At 34.9% G+C, this 11,382-nt stretch overlaps 1 protein-coding gene across 4 annotated transcripts; it reads right to left on the minus strand.

The window, feature by feature from the left end:
* Positions 1-558: 558 nt before the first annotated feature.
* Positions 559-8,539, minus strand: LOC130717652 (uncharacterized). 4 transcript variants are annotated; one of them, XM_057567975.1, is made up of 6 exons: positions 7,773-8,538; positions 5,764-5,948; positions 4,892-5,376; positions 4,608-4,778; positions 2,667-4,156; positions 559-873 (listed from the first exon to the last, which is right to left on the minus strand). In XM_057567975.1, the coding sequence occupies exons 3-5, from the start codon at positions 5,352-5,354 to the stop codon at positions 2,679-2,681; spliced, it is 2,112 nt and encodes a 703-aa protein (XP_057423958.1). In that variant the 5' UTR covers positions 5,355-5,376; positions 5,764-5,948; positions 7,773-8,538; the 3' UTR covers positions 559-873; positions 2,667-2,678. The 4 variants fall into 4 exon arrangements, with proteins under 4 accessions (XP_057423958.1, XP_057423959.1, XP_057423957.1 ...); XM_057567976.1 differs by lacking the exon at positions 5,764-5,948 and having other exon boundaries at positions 7,773-8,539; XM_057567974.1 differs by having other exon boundaries at positions 5,552-8,539.
* Between the last annotated feature and the right edge of the window lie 2,843 nt (positions 8,540-11,382).

The following is an 11,382-nucleotide window of genomic DNA, read 5'->3' on the forward strand; positions in this document are numbered from 1 at the left end:
TGTTGTACATTAATCATTTATGATTGTATTGATTATATTTTTCATTTTTTTTTAATATTTATATACTACAATCTCAAAGAAAAACAAGATAAACTAAAATCGAAAAATTCAATCAAATTCAAACCGCTATTGATTGGATCGGATGAGATTTGAATTCAGAAACAAATTTATTGAATGAACATAAAAAAAACAATGAGATTGAATCAGATAATTTTTCCCTTAAAAATTGATCTAATTCACAAACACCCCTAGTTTGAGAGATAGATGTCCTATTCAAGTGTAAAAAAATTATTAAACAAAATACTTGATTGCACTTTCAGTTAATGTAGTTTAGTCTATGTCAAAAAAAAAAGTTAATGTAGTTTAGTAATTCAGGTTTAGCAATTTTGTTATATTTACTTTATTTTACATTAATATTTTGAGCTACGATTTATTCACTCCCATTCCATTTACACATATATTTTCTATTTATTTATCTCTTCCATTCAATCATATAAACAATCACATCTCTTGCTCTCTTTTTGCTTATCCATAAAAAATATTCACATGCACTGTACGTAAGCAAAATTTCTTTCATTAAAAGTAATTAAGATACAAGTATTCATCGTAATGTGTATTGACATTTTCATTTCAAATACAAAAAAGAATTCTTGCACTAGTCCATAATTCTTTGATGGATGAGGCATGTTGGGAGGGTAAACATCAATCTTCATCTTTGGCTTCCTTTATACAATTGTTTATATTCGAAAACAAAGAATAACAAAAATTTGTTCGCAATAGATAGAATGACTCAAGCTGTTCATTATTGACTTCAGTTGGAATATTGGCACCAGCTGTAATTGAGGTAGGGAACCACCCCTTAATGATTTCTTCCTGCAGGATAAGATCACATGAGAGAGATGGAACAAAGATAAGTTAATGTTTAGTTCCAAAACAAAAATTAGACAACCATTCCATAACATAATGCTGTTCAAGTAAATCACAATATCTCAATATGATACTCAACAGATTTCTATATTCGAATAGTGGACATGCAAAAATAGAAACAGTTTAGAACTTGTATAGCTAACTCCAAAATTATTTCTCATTTTCACTTTATTTTATTCAACAAATAAAATTTGGTTTAGCTGATTCAAACGCAAATGTGATTTCGCGTAGCATTAACGGTGAAGTTAAAATTCACCATGTTGAATTTAACGCGAATTGAAGAAGCCAAATTTTGTCACGTTGAATTCAATTTGAACTCCCACTGAGCTTAACGGAAATTCAAATACACACTAAGTGAAATTTAGAAGAGAATCTTTGATACGTGATACCGACTAGAGAAAAAGCAAACGCAATGTTTATTCTCTCCCTCTTGCTTCAACGTTTTGGTACCGTCTCTGAGAGGCTGCAATTTCATAGACATAGTGGCAGTGTTGACACTTACATGTGATAATTTGAAGCTCTAGTGGTTCGAATTCAAAATCTTCCTGAATTATAGTTGTTAAGATATTTTCTGAGTGGCCTCGAACTCGAGATTCGTTATCGGGTGCGTTCTTTACACCCTGCCAATGTGTCGCACGCCATAGAGCTTGCACGAGATGTCGAATTCCGCCTTGCTCATGGACAACTTCTGGTTCTCATGGTTTCTTTTCCTCCTCCTCTCACAGCGCAGGGGAAGCGTTGTTGGTATTCCGGTGGAAGAAGACATACTCAAGGAGGACTCAAGCAGCCAACATGCTACGCTCACTTCTGAGATTTATAATGAATCCAAGCAAGACACTACTTTGCTGTTGGAAGGTCTCACAGAAGATGCTGCCAATATGCCCCACATCTCTAGTATTCAGCGTTTGGGAAGCACAATCTCTATGGTAGATGTTCCATTGTCATTGATTGTGAATGCTGTTATGATCGAAAAGTTTGGCAATGTAGGCGTTCCTAAACATCCCGGTACACAATTAACTATGGGCTATGTGGACAATGTTGACCACTCGACGCGGAGGGGCGAGCCCTCAATGCAGATGCAACTATGGGTCCTCAATGTGTTGTCCAAGTGACCTCCTCCAATGCCGCTAGATATGGACACTTGGACAATTGCTGTTTTGGCACTTCACTCAATTTGCCGCCTACAATGGGACGCGGGGGGAGAAGATTTGATCTACTATGCTACTTACAACCTTGAGGACAAGGTTGATTTTTGGAGGGGAGTATTGTTAGGATCAATTATATTAGGATTTAATTTAGGATTTTATCTTTTGTTTTAGGAACTATTATTGTATTTTAGGATGTTATCTTTTATTTGGTTAGGATATCTTCTTTATTTTTTAGAGGCTAAGTTATCTTATTAGGATTAGATTATTATAAATAGGAGTACCCTCTTAGGTTAGAATCATGGATTAAGTATTTGATTTTGTAAAGGGAACCAGCCTTCGAAGAGGAACCAGCCTCTTGGTTCTAAGAGGAACCAGCCTCTTAGTTCTAATCTATCTTTTATTTTCCGGTTTAATATAATAAAATACCAAAAATATTATCATTTATCTTACTTATCTTTCGTTTCTCCACGTTAGGATTTTCAGATCCTAACAGAAAGGATGAAAAATAATGAATTAAATCCAATTCAATTCGTTTTTCTCATCATATAGAAAATTATCATAAGAGTAAATAATCCAATAAATCATATTTACCTGAGTGGTAGACTATTCTGTTTGTTCACATTGTCTGATGGCGCCTAATCTTTTCGCAAACATAGAAACCATTGGCTCTGAATCTCTCAATCTTGGGAAAGATTTAATGGGGTTGAACTTGTGCTTGGATGTATGATCAATATTTAACTTATCATCCACAAGAACAGTTGATGCCTCTTTGTTGATAAAACAATTCTGTAATCTTCTAGTCTCACTGAACAATTGTTCATCAGCAGATTGTTCTCCTGTCTCTTCAACCTTGCAGTTGTTGAGATGGGAAATCTGTTTATGGAAATGAGGAATCATTGAGCAATAATCAGAGAGAACTTCAGAACCACATTTCTCATTAAGTTGATCAACAATCATCAAGGGGGCAGTTAACTTCGGTGAAAATCGAGTTATCCACAGATCTCCCAAGGTATCACTTTTGGGACAGAATTCCTTCCTATCATACAGCTCCAAGGACTCAACATTCTCATCATTATTTTTATTTTGTCTAGTTGAAGAAGAATGCAAGGATGGACCAGCTTCGTTTCTCCCTTTAGATACTTCAAACTTATTTGATTGCATACTCAGTCTGTAAAGGCAATTGTTCTCTGCACAACAGTTGATTGGAGTAGCATCTATTCCATGTACCCTTTTACCTTGCTCAAAATCTTTAGAAGCATCTCCTACTTGATGAGACATTCTTGTTGCAACATTCTCAAAGCTTGGACAATATATGGACTTCAAATTATTTCTTACCTCTGGATCTTGATTCTTATAGCATGTGATAAGTTCCTGATCATTCCATGGAAGATGACGATCAGAACAATCAACGGCAAGAGCCAAAGACTTGTCCTCATCTTGAGTTGATAGTGAGTATCCTTTCATCATGTTTGAAACCAAGTTCATGAATGAGCTTTCCCGATTAACATAACAACATGAAGTTTCTTGAATTTGCTTCTTGACTTTTTTACTCCCAATCATGACTTCCTGTTTACATCTCTTTCTACCAGACAAAACCAACTCAGTTCTATGGCAGCTTGCACAATGGCTGCAATTCTCTTCTAGTAATCTCACATTTGAATCCTCATCTGACGACAACTTGTTACCGTCAATGCTTGCCATATGAATTGTGGAATCACATCGAGAATGCATAACTGGAATGTTCTTATTGCGTAGCACCATCATTTCATTGACCTGGGATTTTTTATCCTCATTGGATTTTGAAACCATAATTCTGCTTGCTGATGCAGAAATAGCCTCACAGTTTGAAGTTTGTAAATCATTCTCCATAGTTGATTTCAATTTTTTTGAGAGACTAATGCCAGAACGTTCACATTCAGTTACATGCACAACATTAGTGTATAAGCCATCTTCAAATCCAACAATCTGGTTGGTAACACCAGCATTCATGCCTCCATTGCAATGATTCCTTAGGGAAGGACTTTGTTGAGGTTCATCTGCTTGAAGTAATAAATTGCCAGCAGGCCTTTGGTCAACCTGACCTGAAGGAAAATCATGATGATGGTGTTACAAGCCAGCACAAAAGAATGAACTTGCATTTTTCTTTTAACAAAGGGTCCTTTTTTTGGTGAACCCAGGGTATCCACAGACGACAGCAATGATTAAACCTTCACCTTGGGTGCTCGCTAAGCAGTAAACAGCTGGCCACAATATGCGCTCCATTCCCATGGCCGAGGATCGAACCCCGACCTCATGGTTAAGGGACGAAGTGAGCTATCCACTATGCCACAACTTGTGGTTTAACAAAGGGTCCTTTAAACATAAAGGGCATGCTTTAAATTGGGAACATGAGTAATTAAAAACACAACCTGACAGAACTATAGGAAGTATTTTCTATGATCCAGAAAAAAACTTCAGAAAATGTTCAAGACATGAATTACATATTACAATAGTTTCCTAAAATCCCCGGATTCTAGTCAATCGGTAACATACCTGAAATAATGTAAGATTTATTTTCCTTGATCTCAAATTTTGTAGCTGATCCAATTTTGGCCTGAGCACAAATATTCTGTGAATAGTTCATTAAATTCTCATTCTGACCATTTGGTGAATTAGGTGCTCCTCTTGCAGTGGTGGCCTTTTTCTCCTTATTATAACTAGGTCCTGCCAATTCATGATTCTGTAGGATTGAGCAAAAATGGTTTCCAGGAAAAAAAGTGATAACAAGTCAACTAAGCAACAAGGTAATGATGATAACTGAATCAAGCTCTTTTTACCTGTATCATTTTCCTCACAAGTTTCATGGTCTGAAACAATGATAACCGAATCACTTGTTGGATTCCTAGAGGGAGTATCTGTTGAAGAAACCTCACTCTTTGTACATATGACAGCAATAGGTTCAACAAAAGCATCATCTACAGGTTTTTCTGTGGTAGAACTGCCGCCGGCAACGCTTTGTAGCAGAGCAAGAACCATACTACTAGGTTCAACATCGCGAAAAAGTGAGGAATTTTTATTTGTAAAACTTGAATCAACACATTTAAGACTAAAACCTTTATCTGGAGACCAAACTATTTCAGATAAAGGGTCAGTCTCAGAAAATGCACTGTCTATTCTAGAAGCTGCATTTGCACCTGCACACCAATCATTTTTCAATTTCTTCCGAACATTTTGATTCGTATAATTCAGAACCAGCTCTAAATCAATCTTTGATTTCATTTTCTTGCTTTCTGAACTCATCTTCAGTATTCAGCAGAAGGACCTGAAATATCATTAGGTTTCTCTGTAATAGGCCAAATGAAAAATCTGTGTAGGGTATGAATGAGGATGTAATTAGCCCCTTTATACTTCTAAATTTCTAGCTAATTGCAAACAATGAAAGTCAAAACACTGATAAAAAAAAATATCATCATGGAAAAAACAAAAGAAACACTTACACCATAGAATTTCAAGTAACACAACACATGCATCCCAATTCCTTCTATGAATCAAACTACTACCAATAGAAGTATAATATTTTTCAATAATATAAAGATGACCCTTGCTTCTAACTCTAGTAGCATGAAAAACATCATGTGTCTGAATTAATCTACCATGAAAATCCTAAGGCATCATTATTGAGCAAAATTGAATATTGAATGTAACATACCTGTTGATTAGGAACACACAAAAATCAATATGTTAGAAAAAAGTAGAGAGTGATTGCAGTTGCTGCTACTAGAACATTAGCTGTCACAAGAAGCTGTGTTATGCGGGGTTGAGGATAAGCCACGTACACACATGCCATTCCACAGTTTATTTGGTTTTCATTCCACTTGCGCGCCCTGGTTAGAACTGAAAGGATTCTTGCTTTTTATTTTTCCTTTTCTGGAGGTGTGGGGAACACAAGGTTTACTTCTACAGCTACTAATAATAACAAAAAATGATTCCTGTAAAGTTGAATATTGGTAGACACTTGACTTGACATATTTCAATTTGTGGCGGTTAGTAAATTTTGTAATTTATATCAGTTTCTAACTGTTATAAACTGCAGGTGTCATAAATCTTATGTCAGTTAGTGTTATTGTTCCGTGGAACACGAGAAATGATTAATCTTACGAAATGAAATGTCCGAATTTAAAATTGATAGTGCATTTTCATGCTTTTAGAAACATTAATACTTAAATATTGCTGATTATGTCTTATGTCTCTATTTTTAGAGTTGAACACCAATTTGGAAGACTTTTGGAGGGCTTTTCAACCTTTAGCCAAAGACATAGAAATGTAAGGATTTGAGCCAATTTGAGATACAGTTTCTACCCTTGATATTATTATGTTGAGTAATTGTATTAGTCATGCTTGTATGCTCTAGTATTTATCTTAACTTGCATATCAATTGAATGAATTAAGCAGTTTGTGAAATTAAATGAGACGGCCAAACATGCAGAATTTTATTCTAGTCCTACATAACTTGTGCTGCTATTCATCAATAGTAGCCCCTTTTTGTCGGTACACTTTTTTTACTGATTCATATTAATTGACTAATTGAGCATAGAGCAAGTAAATTAAAAAGTGATGAAAATGTATCTCTGTGTAAGTTAATTGCAATATTTTTTTACATCAGAAAGATAAATTACATCTTTCAATAATTGATCCCACGACTTTTTCATCCCCAACTCATATGTTCCTCGGCTTTTACCCCTTGAGCTATTGTTTGGGTCCTTTAAGAACAAGTTTATTGCAATATGAGTTACGTGTCTCACACACATAACAAAAAGAGAACAAGAGACGGTATTGGGGTGGGAATTTGCAAACTCTACTAATATTCCTCCCAATTACTTCAATGCAAAAAGATGTTGACAAATATATGAAATGGCTTGCTCTTTTGTGTAAAGTGAAAAAGGTAAAGATCACTTCTTTAGAAACTGAATTTTCAACTCTTTTATTATTCATTCTTTCATATTCTTACCTTTTATTATGCTTTGGGCCTCATGAGAACCTTTGAGGTCTCCTTTTGGCATGATATGCTTAGACCATCTTTTGTTCTTTAGGCTTGTAATAGCCATGGGCCTTTTGAACCTTGTACTGGCCCTGGGCTCTATTTGATGGGTAATGTTTCATCCACACCTCTCTTTTGAGGTGGAGAGGTGAAATGATGAGAGAGATAGGAAGAAAAGAAAAAGTAAGAGAGAGAAAATATGAGATGTGATAAATAATAAGATGAGAGAGATAGAAATAAAAAGAGGTGGAAATTGAGTGTTTAAAAAATGAGGTGTGTATATATCATTACTCATCCTTTACAAAATGCTTGGTTTTCGTCCCTCGTCGGAGTAAAGGTGGGCTTTAGTCCCTAATCTTTGCCAAAAGGTTTGATTTTGGTCCCTCCGGAGCTCTGGGTCAACGCCGGAGCTCCGGTGGGCGGTGGCCCATGGGGCATAACCACGTGGGATTAATGAGGCCAGGTGGATTTTTTTCTTTTTTTAATTAAATTATTAATTATTTAAAAAACTGAAACTGATAATAAATTAACAACATCATCTTCTTAATCATTATCAACACACCATCATAAAAAAGTAAAAACCCCATATTTTTTTACCCATCTCAAAATCAGACAATAAAACAGGGAAATCACCCACACCATCGAAATCAACACAAATACCTTTTCTTCTTCTCACTCACCTCTTTCTCCATCTCATCATTCTCCTCGCAGAACCCAATTAGCCTCGCCGAATGCTTGTGGTAAAGTCAGGACAACAATACCAATTCAAAATCCAAAGTAATTTTGTTCTATGCTGGAAAATTTTCTTCTTTATCAAGGCCCCACATGAATCTATGTAGACAAATAAATAGTCAAATACAATACCTCATCTTCAGATTCAGATGAAAAGTTATAAAAAAAAAAAAAATCAGAGGAAGAATCATCATCTGAACAACTTTCCTTCTTAACCTTCTGCAACTTTTCCTTCTTTTGCCTTCTGTAAATGTCAAACCCAGATCTGAAAGCAGACCCGCCTCTGTTGGTACGGGTCGAAACCAGAAACCAAAGCCGTCACCAACTTTCGAAAACCAGAAACCCAGATCGAGCCCCACCTCGAGCCATCGCCGTCAACCTCTCTCTCTCTCTCTCTCTCTCAAAGTTCCTAAGCTTGGTTGGGTCGGCCTTGGACTTGGGGTAAAAGGCCTGGAGAGAAAAATCTTATGCACACAACAACTGATGATTCTTCTTTCTCTTTTTCATCTTCTTCCTAAGCACACAATGACTGAAACTCTGAAAATGAGGGTTTTGATTTCCAACATTTGAGAGAGCGAGTGTTTGAGGGCTTAAGGGCACTGCAGAAGAGGTTGATGTGCTTGGGGGAATCTCTGTTTTTTTTTCCTAGATCTGTTCAAGATAATGATATACCAGAATAATTAGTGAGGAAGATAGATTAATTAGATGAAGGGAGAGATGAATTTGTTTTAGAATTTAAATGAAAAAAAGATAATAATAACATCAAGCCTCATTAATTCCATGTGGCATGGTCACATGGACTACCGGAGCTCCGGCGTTGACCTTGAGCTCCGGAGGGACCCAAACCAAACTTTTTGGCAAAGGTTAGGGACTAAAGTTCACATTTACTCCGGCGAGGGACTAAAGCCCACCTTTACTCCGGCAATGGACGAAAACCAAGCATTTTGTAAAGGATAGGGACCAAAAACTTATTTAAGCCAAAATATTTTGAGTTGATTGATAAACATGCTTATGGTATTGACCAAAAAGTGCTTATGGTAAAAATATACTTGCATGAATAGATTTGAGTGAACTTTTCCTATGAACCCATGAGTGAAAGAGAGTTTTGTGACCAAAGCTACAAGTAATTGTTTTCTTGAGGGCATGTTTCATGATCTGTTGTATTCGGATAGGAGAGACTTTAAAGTATTGTTTGACAACATAATAAAACAAGACAGAATTGAATGGAAGAAACGTAATGGAATGAAACATGACGCTAATACTCTGTATAATATGTTTGGTAACTCAGAGTTATTAAAACAGAACCATAAATTTATAAAGCATAAAAAAAATTACCTCAAAAGAATATTATATAGATACATATATACAGGTTTACAAAAAAATATAATATAAAAGTTTAAAAAATATTTTAAAATTTTAATTTATAATAATATATTAGCATAAAATTTAATAAAAAAATGCTAATTCATATTAGCATACATATTTTTTATTGTTAATATAGTTAAATAAATAATAATTTTACAATTACTATTAATTTATTATGTAGTAGTTAATATTAATTTATAATAATATTTATATGTATACCTTAATTTTATTATTTTTTATTAGTATATAAATTAAAAAATTAAATAAAAATTATGGGTATTTTTGTCTCTGTTATATGTTTAAGTGTGTGTTTGGTTTCGTTTGCCTTGGTTTCATCCTTTTTGAAGGAAACAAAATGTCTCAACCAAGGAGTCTTTTATCTTTTTTCTCTACTGTTTCTTACTCTAGGCTTTCCCCTTTCTTTTGGCCACCATCGCCTTCCACCCTCCATTGTTGGCCACCACCGTCCACCTCCGTCCTCCATATAGTTGTGATAAGTGTTGAGAAAGGTAGCAGATTTGAGTTGTTGTGATTCAATGGTTGATTTTGTGTGGAACACTTGTCTTAAGATTAAATTCTATGAGAATTGAATGGAAGTTGATGAATTCATTTGTTGAAGGACATTGGAATGTGATTGTCTCATGAGTTTTTTTTTTTTTTGATAAGCCAAATATTATTGAATTGGAAGCACAAGGGGTGCTACAACTCAATACAGAGTAAAAGTTAAGGTGTTACAGAAGAAAAAGTACAAAGCATAGGTCGAATGCAAAATTATAAAGTTGAGAAAGTGGATTGTTTATAAATCATACTTCTAGGAAACCTTTGTATATATATTTTTGTGTTCAATACCTTTTGTTTGAGGGCAAACAAAGTTCTAAGTTGAGGGAGTTGATAAGTGCAAAAATTTACTCAATTTCCCATGTTGATTTTAGCACTTATTCATTCTAAATGCGAATAATAACTTTCAAGCTATCCCTCAATAGGTTAGAATAGTAGGTATTTAGTTTTTATATAAATACTATAGTAAATATAATTGTGATAAGTATTAAATCCTTTGCTTTTATTTGTAGTAGAAAGATCAAAGGGATTCAAATAAAGGAATATCATAGCCCAAGTTGAAGATTTTATCTTAAGCCAAGAAATTCTGGCCTAAGCTAAAGAAGAGATAAAGAAGAGACGGTGGAGTTGGCTAATTTGAGGAATGTTGGCTTAAGCCAAATCATGGATGGCTTAAGCCCAAAAATTCATGAGATCGAAGCACAAAAGTGATGATTGAGATTTTAGCTTAAGTCATATTTTTTGTGCTTAAGCCAAAAAAGTTACCTAGCCTTGAAGAAACCTTTTGGCTTAAGTCTAAAATTTGCAGAATCTTATTATAAAAGACACGTTCAGATATGTTTTCAAAAGGCAGAGTGAATAACAGGGAGAACACTTTGGGGAATTAGAGAAAACACAAGGAAATGAAGATAGAGAGTTCTTGCACCCTCCGTAGCGCTGGGGCGACGCAGACGACGGCACATATCATCTTCTTCTTGTAAGCTTTAAAGCATCCATGGAAATGGATTGCTAAGTTTTCTTTGTTGGAATTCGGTGTAACCTTTGACTATGAAGTATTCTATTTGATTTCTATTTGAAAATATTGTTTCTAACACACGATTCAATGGTTTTCTCATGTTATTAATGTTATGCATGCTTTAGTTTGCACACCTAGAACATATCGCTTGATTCGGCATAAGAGCGGAAGCTACGACATAGAGTCCGACCTAGAGTTAATATTCTAATAAATCTAATTTCTAGGAATAGAGTTACGTTTGTTAGTCCCTTAAACACCTAAGCTTAAAGAAAACCCAACTTTGTTATGCATGTGAGGAATCAATGTTTAAGAAAGTGAGTTATAGATATCCACTCATGTGAGGAATCAATGAAGTAGGGTAGAAATGGAGTAGATAAATCATGGATAAGAATGAATTTGCATATAGAATCATATGAAACTAGTTAAACGGTGAACTCCAATTCCAACAGTTTTCTCTCTTGATATCTATCCCTCTTTATTCTCGTTTTGTTTACTTTACATGTGCATTTGATCACTAAAAACCATTAACCTTTGAAAACTCATTGCTTGAGTAGATTTACTTGAGAACGAAATTTGTGTTAGCAATTCCCTGCGGATACGACAAAACCATTTACTATAGT

The sequence above is a fragment of the Lotus japonicus genome, chromosome 5 (genome assembly GCF_012489685.1).
Source record: "Lotus japonicus ecotype B-129 chromosome 5, LjGifu_v1.2".
NCBI classification, from domain to species: domain Eukaryota; kingdom Viridiplantae; phylum Streptophyta; class Magnoliopsida; order Fabales; family Fabaceae; genus Lotus; species Lotus japonicus.

What these genes read in the sequence shown, in the direction of transcription:
- LOC130717652 (XM_057567976.1), bottom strand. Translation starts at nt 5,354, where the DNA reads ATGAGTTCAGAAAGCAAGAAAATGAAATCAAAGATTGATTTAGAGCTG. An exon ending in TTGTGAGGAAAATGATACAG is followed by an intron (nt 4,779 to 4,891) that starts GTAAAAAGAGCT and finishes ATGAATTGGCAG; the next exon opens with GACCTAGTTATAATAAGGAG. An exon ending in TAAATCTTACATTATTTCAG is followed by an intron (nt 4,157 to 4,607) that starts GTATGTTACCGA and finishes ATTTTCCTTCAG; the next exon opens with GTCAGGTTGACCAAAGGCCT.